This window comes from Dunckerocampus dactyliophorus, chromosome 15, assembly GCF_027744805.1.
Source record: "Dunckerocampus dactyliophorus isolate RoL2022-P2 chromosome 15, RoL_Ddac_1.1, whole genome shotgun sequence".
In the NCBI taxonomy this organism is placed as follows: domain Eukaryota; kingdom Metazoa; phylum Chordata; class Actinopteri; order Syngnathiformes; family Syngnathidae; genus Dunckerocampus; species Dunckerocampus dactyliophorus.
This window is the reverse complement of record NC_072833.1, coordinates 18,431,152-18,445,769: the sequence shown is the minus strand read 5'-3', so window position 1 is coordinate 18,445,769 and position 14,618 is coordinate 18,431,152. Positions and strand designations below refer to the sequence as shown.

Here is a 14,618-nt window from a genome sequence, read left to right as displayed (position 1 = left end):
TTATTTATTAGTTCATTTAGGTTTTTTCGTTTACTTTAGTTCATTTACTCTGAAGTATATTGAGGTAGCGGGGTGATTAACAATATAGCCAAGCTAATATTCAACAAGAGAAACACAGAGGACAAAATCATATAAAATATGTAAAAGTGGTATTTTAAACAATAAAAAAGGAATATAATAAAGCTATTAAAATAAATGAGCAATTATTAAGAACTACTTCAAGAACGAAAACTTTATTCACAATTCACACATGGCTCAGTGGTCAAAAAGATAGAAATTGTTAGATTCCCTGGGGTTGTTTTTTGTTCAAATTCTGTAATTAGAGCACAGAATATTGTACGAATAAGTAACGGCCATATATGTATATGTTAGGACACACACGTCTGTGTTGATGTGTGGAACTTCCGGAGCAACTTGTTCTCTTCCTCCCCTCCAGCTGTCACCACCCACAAGGAGGGCGAGGAGAAGATCCAAGTCCTGTTGATGGTGGAGAGCGGAAGGTATGTCAGTGTCACAACAAAGGTGAGCTAATTGGCCGACATATTGGCACTAGAGCGACGACCATGCATTATGCAGCAATGTTCGCTTTCATCCTGCCTGATGTCTCGTTTGTCCCGATGCCGTCCGAATGCACCACCGGAACAGTCCGGAGTAATTAAGGCTCCTCTGTAGACTCCACCGGTTGTAGACTGTGTTTTTCGAGGGGGACCGGCTGCGCTAATTGCAGTTTGTTTGTGTGTTTTTGATGCAAGCCTTGTGGGGATCTGTTAGTTGTTTATAGATGTGTGTTCTGCTGCTTTCTTTTAATCTTTTTCACTTGTTTATCTGATGACTCGGCAATGCTTCTACAAACACTCTTAACTTTAGGGGCAATTCTCAACTCCCCCCACCCCAACAGAACCATTTACATCCATGGCTTCAACAGCATTGACTTCAAACTGTGGCACTCGGCCATCACGCAGGCCGCCGGCACCGACGGCAAGGCGCTCGGCGACCAGCAGCTCACGAAGCATGGCGTTCCCATTATAGTGGAGAGCTGCATTGCGTTTGTCACTCAGTATGGTGAGTACATTTCAAGAAGGAACGTTCGAACTTCTCTCCACAGAGATGAGCCGTGCACTCTGAGGATTATATTTATGTGATGCTGTACTGCATTATTTTAATTATTTGGAACCTTTGCTTATTAGTTTAAAGTGCTCATGACACAGAGAATGTTTGAAAAATGAAAAAAAAATAACAAAATAGTTTTTGTCATACTGCTGTCATCCGCCAGGAAACAACAATAAAATACGAGGAAAAATTAAAATTGTGATTATCAAATGCCCCCAGCGAGTTTTCACACCAAGAACATTTTCTGGCAACCAGACTTATCAAAACGCTGCCATGGACGCACAGCAAAGCGAAGAAAGAAAACCATTCACAACAACAACACAGTAATGACTGAATGAATGAGTAGTGATTAATACATTGCACATTTTACTACATAAAGTTGTGTGAAAAAGTGTTTGCCCCCTTCCTGATTTCTTCCTGATTTGTCATACTCAAATGTTTCAGATCAAACAAATTTAAATAGTAGTCAATGACAACACAACTGAACACAAAGTTTTTAAACGAAACTTTTTATTATTAAGGGAGAAAAAAAAGTCCAAACCTACATAGCCCTGTGTGAAATAGTGATCCCCCTCCCCCCCAAATCCATAAATGGCACAAAGAAGGGAACAGTGATGAACCTTCCCAAGAGTGGCCGACCAACCAAAATTACCCCAAGAGCGCAGTGACGACTCACAAAAGACGCCACAACATCCAAAGAACTGCAGGCCTCACTTTCCTCAGTTAAGGTCAGTGTTCATGATTCCACCGTAAGAAAGACACTGGGCAAGAAGGGCCTGCATGGCAGAGTTCAAAACCACTGCTGAACAAAAAGAACATTAAGGTTAATCTCAATTTTGCCAGAAAACATTTTGATGATTGCCAAGACCTTTGGGAAATTACTCTGTGGTCTGACGAGACAAAAGTTGAACTTTTTGGAAGGTGTGTGTCCCATTACATCTGGCGTAAAAGTAACACTGCATTTCAGAAAAAGAACATCATGCCAACAGTAAAATATGGTGGTGGTAGTGTGATGGTCTGGGGCTGTTTTTGCTACTTCTGGATCTGGAAGACTTGCTGTTATAAACAAAGTCTGCTGTCTACCAAAAAATCCTGAAGGAGAATGTCCGGTCATCGGTTCATGACCTCATGCTGAAACCAACTTGGGTTCTGCAGCAGGACAATGATCCAAAACACACCAGCAAGTCCACCTCTGAATGGCTGAAGAAAAACAAAAGGAAGACTTAGGAGTGGCCTCGTCAAAGTCCTGACCTGAATCCTACTGAGATGCTGTAGTATGACCTTAAAAGGCGGTTCATGCTGGAAAACTCTCCAATGTGGCTGAATTACAACAATTCTGCAAAGATGAGTTAGCCAAAATTCCTCCACAGCGCTGTAAGAGACTCATTGCAAGTTATCACAAACACTTGATTGCAGTTGTTGCTGCTAAGGGTGGCCCAACCAGTTATTAGGTTTAGGGGCCAATCACTTTTTCACAGAAGGCCATGTACGTTTGGATTTTTCTCCCTTAATAATGACCCCTGTGGGTCCATAAAGGTTGGGGACCCCTGATTATAGAGAATCTTTGACCAGCATTTTTGCAGTAGGTCCTGAAAACAGCAGAGCCCACTTGTCATATAGTATCTTTGACTTGTTTTTGCAGATTCCTAAAAACAGCAGTGATTCTCAAGATCAGGATTTGTGGCATGCAAGCACATTTTATATCGGCCAGTGGCACATTATAAAAATCTAATTACGAACAAAAACAACGGCAAAAATGGGGGTAAAAAAAGAGCACAAAGACATAGTGTAGCAAGTTTAAATGTTGTTGTTTAAATATATTTAACTACTTAGCAACATTTTTTTTTACAAAATTAAAAATATCTCAGTGCCTCCTGGCATTCTTAGATTGTTCAGTATGCAGGCCTCGGTGAAAAAAGTTTGGACACCCCTATTATAAAGGATCTATTTGTGGTAGAGTCCGGTCCTTAGTGTTGTGAATGGCCCTGCTTGGTTTGTGCCTCATGATCCAAAAACTGAATTTTTGATTAGTTATGCCCACCCTGTGATACTTTTTAAGGTTTATGCCAAGAAGGTGTCTACCAGCGGCCAGGCGACTCTGGCAGAGAGACTCAACTCTTGGAGAACTTCACGCGTGACGCTCGTAATGTCAAACTGAGGGAGAAGGAGCACCACCTGGAGGATGTGACGGGTGCTCTGAAGCGGTTCCTGTTGCAGGCGGAGGACGCCCTGCTGACCAAGGAGCTCTATCCTTACTGGGTGTCTGCTTTGGGTACGTGCATGTTGATGCTCCCGAAAAGGAACATAGGAAGTCATTTTGCTTGTGTGTACGGTAGACGAAGAGGACGAGAGCCTGAGAGTGAAAAAGTACTCCACTTTTATTGAGAGTTTGCCCAAAACCAACAGGGCCACAATGGATGCTCTACTCCAGCACCTCTACAGGTAATTTGCATTGTTTGGTTTGCTACATGTTGCTGCAGCTTTAGACTCATTTGGAGCTTGTCTCTCTGTTGTTTCAGGATTCAGCAGTGTTCAAACCTCAACCACATGCCCAGCGAAAAACTGGCCTCTGTCTTCTCCTCCTGCTTCTTCCAGACTCAGGGACAAATGCCACAGGAAATCCACGTGGTCCGAGACCTCATCGACAACTACATTACACTCTTTAGTGTAGGTACAAAATTAATTACATTAAGAGTTTTGAAGAACTCATGGGTTACGTTTAAGGTACGATTTCGAGGCTCATAGACTCCGTATCACGAAGAGGCAGCAGATTACTTGCCTTTTTTGAAGTTTGATTTTACTGTATTGCCCAATATACAACTTTATTTACAGTCTGGTCAGTGGTTGCTAATATTGGATATTGGATAATACTGAATATGTCTTAAAAGGAACTTTGAAGAGTGACTCAAAGGTTCCTGCATATGACTCTTAGATCGTTCTTTTTCTGACAAGGATGTAAGGAGGTGGATCAATGTCACGCACGGTTGCACTTTTTTATGTTTCAGTTAAAAAATAACTGAAGCTTTTCCCACAAAAGCTAAGCAGTTTTATATTTCGCATTTTATTACCTTACTGTACCCAAAATTACCTTGACCTTGACCTTGCACCCCAAGTGAACAATGATAACAGTGTGGCCAAGGGTTATCTTTACAAACTTAAGTAACAATTACTGAAACCCCTTTTCAGAGCTCTTTTCATCAGTTTCCTTAAAGTTTGTGGCAATTGATTCCCGACTTGTGTGCTTCCAACAGGTCAATGAAGACCAGGTGCAACAGATGGAGCGGGAGAATAGCTTCATCACCCGCTGGAACGACAAAAAGGACACCACAGTAAGTCAATCCGAGCAAATGGAAATCACCTACGGGTGTTCTTGTTTTGTTTGTCTGCCGTCTATTGATTTGCCTGCATGTAGGCATCTCTGGAATCAGGGGCTTCATTGGAACACGTTTCCTGGAAATGAGGCGGCTGGGTCAGCAGCGGTGGGGGGGAAGACGGAGGAGCGCGTGGAATAAGGGTTTTGTTCCTGTTAACCTTTTTGGCAGTTACTTCATGCCTGGATGCCTCAACCGGGGAGAGACATTTGGTGTAGATAACTGCAGAGAGAGAAATTATAAAGGTGCAGGCTGCAAAATGGACAGATATTAGCATTCGGAAACAGCTTATTTTTCCAAATAGATAGAAATAATCAGTATCGGGTTCACTGTATAGGGAACACTTTGACATTCTTTGACATTCCTGTCCTACAAGTGTAAAAACAGAACTAACAACTCTTTTGACAAAAAATAGCCCTTGCTATGGCTGCTGTCACAAAAAAAGCCTTGGAAAGCCAAAGAAAAAGCAATGAACTGAGGTCTTGTTGGGAACCTGCAACTTTTGTGTGACTTAAAAGTTAAAATTCTATACTATACCCTCACCCAAACCTGAACCGTAACCCCTAGCCCACACCTGAAATTTAATCTAGTTTGACTCAAACGTATGATATAACTACTCAGCATATTTAAAAACATATGACCAAACAGAGTAGAAAAAAAGGCTCATTCAAGATGAAGGTTGTGACCTCTGTCTGGAACATGAACTGTACTAAAGCAGGGAACCACGAAGGGATTGACCGTGACACAACCCCATGGTGCCCTGTTTAGGTCAGCAGAGTATTGGGGAATTTGCATTACAACCTCCTGGGTTTCTTTTGAAAGGAGCCTTGTCATTATTCAAGCGCTGACTAAATCCTAACAGTCCTCTAATTTCGACTCTATTGTTTATAATATGTTTTTCTCTGCAACGTTATATCTATTTTTCATGCTCTTTATTTAGAGAGCACTCGATTAACAATACCGGGATTTTGCCTGGAGCCTCAAAGTTGACCTTTGCTTGCCTGCAAATCCTCCAGCCTATTCCCTTTCTTGTTTTTCTCCCTCAGTTTAGATTCACCCCACACCCAGGAAGAAATTTAGACCAAAAAGCCAATTAATACGACTGCATTGTTTTTGTAATTGAGCTGATATCTCCACCCCGTCTGTCTGCAGTTCTCGCCAGCTGGGGACTTGATCTTTGAGGTGTACCTGGAGAAGCGAGAGCCAGAGAACTGCTGTTTAATCAAGGTGTGCACATGTATGTGCAGTGAGCGTGTGACTGAGTGAGAGGTGGGTGAGGTTGATAGAATCAGGCCGAGGCGCTGTTTAAGGTGTGGTTTAACCTGATGGGATTACTGCCACTGAACATGAATCAGAAGCGAGCTAATCAAAGGAAGGGCTGATTTAATTGTGCGAGTAATTGTATTTTGTAGCACTGTTTCTGCTTGTGGGCTCTTGGCAGAAGCCGACAAAGTGATGCTTAGAGGCAGTAGCACAGGTAGTGCTAATCACAATAAGGCAAGAACACTGCCTTCATGGCTGGACAATAAATGTCATAGTCAAATATTCAGTGGCTCTTCAAAGCACGTGTTACTTTGAAACATTGCATTTACGTTTTTTTTGTCATCGGTGGCAGGTGTCGCCCAGCATGCGATCTGCAGACCTGGCAGAGGCGACGCTGAGCATGAGGAACCTCACTTTGAATGCCACTGACTTGTGGACAACGTTTGAAGTCATCGAGAATGGAGAGTTAGGTACTAATCATCAACACTGTTGTCTTTTGTATAGGCCCACTGCTTCATGGAAAAGGCTTCACAACACGTCTTAAAGCTCTGCCAAGTTTGATCAATTTGTTTTTCTTCAGCGAACAGGCTAACCAAGCATGATGTTGTTAAAGTGTGACGTTAATGTTAGTGCTGCTAATGTTTGTGTCCTCGTGTCCCACTCCTTAATGTTACGTTGTTGTATGTGATATATGGCATCTGTTATGTTGGACAGGTGCAGAGTTACATGTTGGTACATTCCAAACCCCACACTCTGCGGCGGTGAAAACCAGAGGTGTGGACTCGACTTGACAATAGCGAGTCCACACTTGACAATATCATCAAAGCCTTGCAACCTCGACTTGGACTTTGACGTCAATGACTCGGGTTTGACTCGGCCTTCTACATAATTTTGATTGGTAATATAGTTCAATAATTTAAAAATTAATGACAAAATAGAAAAGGACCTTTCCCCCAAAACTAATTGCTGTAGTATAACCGGGATTATGCCATTAATGTGTGAGGTGAGTTTGGTGGCATTACACTTGACAGAAGTGAAATTATTCAATGATTGTTTATTGTTTCTTTTCGGGATAGACATTTGCAGACAGTCCCTGCAGCCTGGTCTCGCTGCTGGCTGCTCATAGAGAACAATGTAAGTCATACATTGACGTACATTGAGGACCGCTTGTTTTGTTAAAAAGAAAAAAAAAAGGTTGTATCTCTATTATCTGTGTTACCACTGTGGGAAAGAGTTATCGTTTGCTGTCTAACAAACGTTCGCTTGGGAGTTATTGATCCCGGAAGTTTGAATCTGTGAATGTATTACTAACTTTACTGCAGTGTGAATCTGAAAGCATCTGGTTTGTCATATTTTCCCCCTTCAATTTGGTATTAAATGTATATGCAGACTTGAATCATAGCGACGGCCGCACAGTGGTCTAGTGGTTAGCACGTTGGCCAACACAGTAACAGCTTGGAGATCGGGAAGACCTGGGTTTGATTCTCCCCTGGGCATTTCTGTGTGGAGTTTGCATGTTTTCCCCGTGTGCGCGTGGGTTTTCTCCGGGTACTCCGGCTTCCTCTCACATTCCAAAAACATGCAGGTGAGTTTAATTGACGACTCTAAATTGTCCATAGGTATGAATGTGAGTGTGAATGGTTGTTTGTCTATATGTGCCCTGCCATTGGCTGGCGACCAGTCCAGGGTGTACCCCGCCTGTCGCCCGAAGTCAGCTGGGATAGGCTCCAGCATGCCCCCGCGACCCTAATGAGGAAGAAGCGGTATAGAAAATGGATGGATGGATGGATGGAATCATAGCGACCTCGAGTGGCCTAAAGAGCAAAGCTCAAATTCCACCCGATCAAACTAAAAGATTCCAGACTGGGATAAAACCTATGTAGGACTATTACTTATCTATTTATCTATTTGCTTGTGTGAAATGTTATCAAAATCTGATCGTGTGAAATACCATTTTTTGAACCGGCATTATTTGGGCATGTCCTGTCATGTTTGCAACTTCAAGCGACCATCTGTGTGCTACAATCCATGACTGAGTGACCTACATGAACTAATTATGTTAAATGTTTCAAGTCAATTCATATAAAAAGGTTTGGCAGTCTCAATCATGGCTTTTGTCTTAAGTCAATGGGAAAACACAAGCGAGTGACAGCATATCCCGCCACAAAAGTTACCATAATTTCCTTAATGCTGACATTAGGGAAGTGAGTTAGTCATCAAATTAAAGGTCTTTTGATTATTCATCTGGTTAGGTAGAGGCAAGCATCTCAAAATGTAGAAACATACCTGGTACATGTAAAAAGTGGATAAAGTGCACAATAGCGCTTCTTGGAGACACACACGTGCATGGTCAAAAACAGCTCATGAGCATTAAAGCTGCCGTCAGACATAGAAAAATTGGATCAAATGTGACATTTATTCAATTAATTAATGAGGACGACTTAAGGCTAGACCCTTTACCCCCTCTTGAATCTTAATTCTCCATATTTGACAATTAAGAAAATGTGGCTGAATGGACAAAAATGTCCTACATTACAAATAGCTTGTTGAAAGGTTTTTCTAGCATTCTCAATTCTTGATGGAAACAGTAAGTCAATCAGTACCACCTTAGCATGATGAGAAGATTAATCTCGCAGCGCCGATGCAATAACGAGCCGAGCTTTAATGATATGCACACCAATGAATTCCCACATCATATGTCATCATTTGCCTTCATCCTCCTGGGCGGGGAGTTGACCTACTTCCTCTACTTGCATTGTGGTGCACGTAGAGGCGCCTCTCTCCATGCCGCCACTGGAGGCAAAGTTGAGCTTGGCCGTGAAGTTCAGTGACAGTACCATATGTTAGTTGCCCTGCTCACATAAAAGATGGAAGGAGGCTGACTGCGAAGAAGAATCTGACAGCTCCTAAAACCATCTAAATGTGAGCAGTAATTAGCCATTTTGGAGGAAGGCTGCAAATAAACTCTTATGAAGGACAATGGACAGAGAAGAGGGGGGGGGTAATATTTGTTGGGAAACGAATTCCACAGTCTGCAGAGATTCCAAAGACGATAAAGCCGAATTTATGAATAAGTGATGCCATTGTGGCTCTTTTTACCTCCTCGGGTTATGAATAACTAGCCATGGAGGCATCAGAGCAGAATCTATGCTGCACAAATTAGGCGCGTTCTTGTAGCTGATAACATGCACCCTGTTCACCAATTAGGGAGGGATAATAGGTCTATTTTGCACATGAGTGTGTTTTTATAATCATATCTTGATCCACTCCAGATAGCTTCCCTGTTCATGAAAATAAGCATCATTTTGTTGTGCAGTTCATTAGAATGAGTGAGGCTCTTTATAGTTAATGGACTGTCAATGACATTTGTGGTGCCCCCTATGGGCCGTGGTCATAATGCTTTGGAAGACATCCTAGCATACATGGAATACACATGTCCTCAAGTTTTATAATCGTAAGACAATGATCAGCAGTAAGTCAAGCCTGTTCACGGTGAATTTCAGTTGGCCTCCGCCAACGTTGCCCTTTGTCATTGATTCTGTTCATTATTTTTATGGATCGAATTTCTAGCGCAGCCAAGGCGTTGAGGGTGTCCAGTTTGGGATCTCATTTCTGCTATTTGCAGATGATGTGGTCCTGATGGCTTCATCAGGCTGTGACCTTCAGCATTTACAGGGGCTGTTCACAGCTGAGTGTGACGCTTCTGGGACGAGACTCTGCACCTTCAAATCTGAGGTCATGGTACTCAGACGGTAAAGGTTGGATTGCACCCTTTGGATTGGGAGTGAGGTCTTGCCCCGGCTGGAGGACTTCAAGTAACTCGGGATCCTGTTCATGAGTGAGGGAAGCCTGGAGCTCGGGATCGGCAGGGGAATCGGTGGAGTGTCTGCAGTAATGTGGCCGCTGAGCTGCAAAGCAAAGCTCTTGATCTACGCTCTTACCCTCACCTGTGGTCATGAGCTTTTGGCTGGTGACCAAAAGAGCAAGATCACAGATACAAGCGGACAAAATGAGTTTCCCCCGTAGGGTGGCTGGACTCACCCAAAGAGATAGGGTGAGGAGGTCGGTCATTTGGATGCAGCTTTGAGTAGAGCCACTGTTCTTTCACATTGAGAGGAGCCAGTTGAGGTGGCTCGGGCATATAGTCCGGTTTCCTCCTGGACGCCTCCTAGTTAGGTGTTCCGGGCATGCCCATTTGGGAGGAGACCATGAGGTAGACCTAGACACGCTGGTTATGTCTCACAAGTGACCTGGGAACGCCTTGGTGTCCCCCTGCTGGGACTGGAAGAGGTGGTCGGGGACAGGGAAGTGTGCTGCTGCCGCGACCAGGGCTCAGGTATATGGAAGAAAATGGATGAATGGTGGCGTTGCAAATACATTTTTCCTGATGTCGGCCATGTTTTTTCACCGATCTTGCGCAAATTTAACACACATGTTCTCGTCCGTTCTCTAAAAGTGTGTGTCAAAGTTTGTGGTGATTGGCGCAAAACAACCTAAAGTTACAGTGGGTGTTTTGTAGAGCTGTATGAGAAATTTGAAGTCAATCTGACTTGTGGGACTTAATGACGGCACCACCATGTGATGCGTTTGTCTGAAAAATTATAGCACAGGCAAAACAGTAGTTGTGCAAGTTGTGACAAAATTGCACCCTTTTGTGTACAGCAGTTCAGGAGGAGACAAACACATGGCGTCCTCATTATTTCACATGACTATGTCTTACCTTCTTATTCTTTTTGTACAGAGCGTCCGTTCCACCACAGCGAGAAGATTCTGGAGCAGGTGTTGGAGTGGAGCACATTGGACTGCCCCAGTTCTGCTTTTCTTGTTTTAAAGAAGTTTCCAGGGGCCACAAGAGGCACTGAAGACAAAGGTAGAACACAGCACTCACTGTAAATATATTCATCACCTATTATGTTTTCATTGGTCTTTGTCGTGATCCTTTTTTCTCCTCGAAGTGGACCAAAAGCAGCTGGTAAGAGGCGACTATCTCAAGTTCAACGATGGCTGCACCAAATTGCTGTCAGGGCACAAATTCCAGGACAAATATGTGGCGCTCCGCGCCGAAAAGCTGCTGCTCTACAGAGATATCAAAGTGAGCACTCTTTCATTTTCTGCCTAATCTTAGCGCCACATTGACTGTAAACACTCATGGCTTTTCCCCGTTCAAACACAGTGGTGGAGTGTGCTAGGATATTTTATTTTGGAGTCAACTTTTCGACTCTTGCCACCTAAATTCTTACAGCTTCATGTCCCCGGTGACATAGCCTGTCTGTGGTTTTTCAGATTAAGTAGGGAAGAGAATTCCTGCTGACTTCCATAAAAGAACATTGCTCGGGAAGAGAGCACCGACGGGCTGGCGTTCCCTGGAGGCTTTGTCTTCTCTGCAATTGAAACATGGGATTTGTAAAGGCGTGTGAGGAAGTGTTAATAATTAATGATGGTGCAGTCATTCTGGTATGGAGGAGCGGAGGAATGGGAAGGAGGGGTAGTGTGTAAAGGTTCCTTTTGAATTCTGAATGCTAAGCTAATCACGCCTTAAATGCAAATGCTTAATTGATGTTCTTTGGACTCCCTGATGATGGCCAGCTTTGTGTTTAGTGCAAATGGTACTGGTTGAAAGCGGGAATGGAAAAAGGGAATGTTGGTGAGATGTCAGGGTTTGTACTTCAGAGGAAAGTTTATTGGAATTTAGTCATGCATCCAGAAATGTCAACATGGACCAAAAAATGATTTCACTTCATTAACCTCTTGCTGTTCCAACAGCCGCCCGCACGGTGACCTAGTACTTAGCATGTTGGCCACACATTGAGGAGATCTGAAAGATCCGGATTAGTATCTAAGTTTGGGCATCTTTGTGCGGAGTTTGCGTGTTCTCCCTGTGCATGCATGGGTTTTCTCTGGGTACGCCAATTTCCTCTCACATTCCAAATATATGCATGTTAAGTTAATTGGAAACTCTGCATTGTCCATATCCGGTTAGTGGATTTTTTGGTTAACAATCAACATTTTTGCTAAAATGTTGCCTCGGCTTGCGTTCACCCGCTTGTTTAGTGTCCAAAATGCCGTCTGTTTTATTTACACCACCATCTTGGAATGGATTAATTGGATTTATATTATTTTCTGGGAAAACTTGGTTAGAGTCCGTTTTGGTTTGAGTCGGCCCTTCTGGAACGGATTAATGACGCTAACTAAGGAACCACTGTAGTAAATTTTTGTATCAATGTCAAATTTGAAATGAGATCTGATAAGGCCTTTCTACTTTCTTTGACATATCTCTACCTCTACATACCTCTACAAAATTTGGACATCATTGTCCTCAAAGGGAATGTCCCTTCTTTGTCAGATGCAAATGAACTTCTGACTGAAACTCTTCTCCTACTGTATATTGGACCATGCGTCATCGCATACCCCTCAACATGTTTGCTTCTTTGGATTTTGTCCACGGGGTGAACCAGTTTTTGTCTGGGGGTCTTAGTGAGTTTGAAATGCATCAGTATGTTATGTTTGGAGAAAATTCTCCAAACCAACTGAGTACAGAACCATCACATTTTGTTGCCTGTTTCTATCCTTAGGCTGGGGTGTAGTGGCCCTTTTTCTCTTGGTGGATTTGATAAAGGCCCAGTTAGGATACCCACAGTGATGTGTGTCTGCTACTTCTGTCTTCTGTTGTCGGTGGTGGGGATCTTCTCTTCTCTGTCCTTGAGGGTTTTGATAATCCCTAGCTTGTGTTATAGTGGGTTATGGGACTCAAAGAGCAGATACTGGTGTGTGTGGGTAGGTTTGCTGTAGACCTCAATATTGAGGCTTCCGTTCGTTCCTCCCCACGCTTCGCAGTCCAAAAACGGCAGTGTGTCATCTTAATGCCGAGTGAACCAGATGTTTCTATCCACAGAGTAGATGCGTTCAGTAAACACAGGTTTTGAGCTTAACCCATATGTTGTCTAAAGCCTAGGTTCCAAACGTGCGGTATGCAGATTGCCCTAGTGAGTATGTGAATAAATATTCAAAACAGCTTGCCTCCATTGGTGCCGAACACTGAGATTAACGTAATGCACTTGAATGCCTCAAGTGCGCAGGTAGTACAGTGCAGAAGAAAGGAAACAGCGTGAAGTTGTTCAGCGTTACATGAACAAATAAGTAAGTGTGATGATGATGTTGTACAAGATTTCGTTTATATTGTGTTCTAAATGGGAGCTGGTCTTCTTACTTGGTGTTGTGACTAATTAGTGCATTTTCTGGGCTGTATGATCATTTGTTGACCGGATGCACTGACTATGTTAGAAAGCCACTAATTTTGCCTGTGTAAGTTCATCATGTAATAATGTTTCTTCTTCAGACGCTACAGCGCACGGTGACTTTGTTCGGCGGTGCTTAGGCACACACCATAGTTGTGTCTTCCGACGCTGCACAGGCAGACGTGTACTATTTTGTTTCACCTCGTCCTTGCTCACAAATGTTAATGCCGTGCGTAAATGCACAGAGGTGAGGTTTAATGCGGAGTGCTCGTGTGCATTTTTGTTTGGTGCATTATCACCTGCTATTTGTGCCCACACTGTATGTCCATTTGGCTCAGTAATAAGCCTCATACTGAATTAATTTAGCGATTTCGAATTTATCGATGTGCCTCTTTTTTCATAATTATTTATAATGATTCCGTTTATGTGTAATATTAGTTGCATTGTACTGATTATTGCCATGTTGTTGCAGACCACAGCAAAAGAACATAAAGATCACAGTTCACCACATCTTATCACAGCTTGTTAGAAATAAATCCACCAAACAGAAGACAAACCTGCCAGGGGATATCTCACCCCTCTGAGACCCTCTCCATTTTAAATTAGTAGCCTATGCTATGTGTGCAGTTGAAAAATAAGACATGGGATTTTTTATATAATATCGTAGTATATAATATAGTTAACATATCAAACATATGTCATTGTGAAGTTTCTTTTTTAAGTGTGAAGTTTGTTTTTTAAGTGTGCAAGTGTGCACAGGTAAGGGGTACATGATTTCCATTCAGATGTTTGACTGTGAAGAGTTTGGGAACCACTGCTCTTGAGGAGTCCAGTAGTTTTCTTTCTGCTTCTTCCATGTGCATGTTGGCCACAATGGGGGAGACTGTTGAGCCCATGGCACAGCCACGTTTTTGCCTCTAGAAACATTCGTTAAATTGGAAGTAAGTGGTGCTAATGCACAGTTGAAGTAAATCGCATACAGTGGCTATGAAATGTATTCACGCCCCCCTTTCGGATGTTTTTGGATCCTGTTATTCATGAAATCGTGGTCAATGTAATGCTTTTCAGACAAGAATTTCAAAGTGTAAACAGATTTTCACTAGTTGGTGTCAGTCAGTGACGTGCAGTCAGGGGAGACAGGTGAGGCTCTCTCACCAGTCGTAATGAAAAATGAAAACAAAAAAATGTATAATAGCATAAAATAAATATTAATATATGTCCATTGAACTGTGTAATACATTATTCTTTGATATGAATGCAAATTTTTTGACATTTTCTCCAGTAAAATTGCCAAATTTGCACATTTGCAGATCAAATACAAGGCAGAAAGCAGAGATGAGGCTGCGGCAAATCCTTCCTCTCGGCTTAAGTGTGCAAGTTGAGCCGACAGTGCACTGCACTGAGTGCATTAGATGGCGGATGGTTTGTCAGCATGTCGCCAATATAATGTTTGCAGAAACATTTATTATTCAGCATGGATTTCTACAGCCAGTGTATTGTCTTTAATGTAAGTGTGACATCAGTATTCTTACTAATTGGACAATCAAATACAGAGAAATGTTGTACGCTGAGGTGCTGCAGTATTCCACCTGCCCTTGAAGAGGCGGGGGCGTGGGCGAGCTGAAACATCCCAGAGAGG

The 14,618-nt window shown here is 42.7% G+C and overlaps 1 protein-coding gene across 4 annotated transcripts in view; it reads left to right on the top strand.

The window, feature by feature from the left end:
• The window catches only part of arap2 (ArfGAP with RhoGAP domain, ankyrin repeat and PH domain 2), a 110,736-nt gene that overhangs the window by 89,249 nt on the left and 6,869 nt on the right, over positions 1-14,618 (top strand). For all 4 annotated transcript variants that reach the window (XM_054752963.1, XM_054752959.1, XM_054752961.1 and 1 more), the window contains 10 exons: positions 437-500; positions 899-1,062; positions 3,170-3,382; positions 3,447-3,552; positions 3,630-3,777; positions 4,362-4,439; positions 5,634-5,708; positions 6,097-6,214; positions 10,486-10,614; positions 10,700-10,836. In XM_054752963.1, coding sequence (XP_054608938.1) covers positions 437-500; positions 899-1,062; positions 3,170-3,382; positions 3,447-3,552; positions 3,630-3,777; positions 4,362-4,439; positions 5,634-5,708; positions 6,097-6,214; positions 10,486-10,614; positions 10,700-10,836 — 1,232 coding nt within the window. The remainder of the gene's footprint in view (positions 1-436; positions 501-898; positions 1,063-3,169; positions 3,383-3,446; positions 3,553-3,629; positions 3,778-4,361; positions 4,440-5,633; positions 5,709-6,096; positions 6,215-10,485; positions 10,615-10,699; positions 10,837-14,618) is intronic.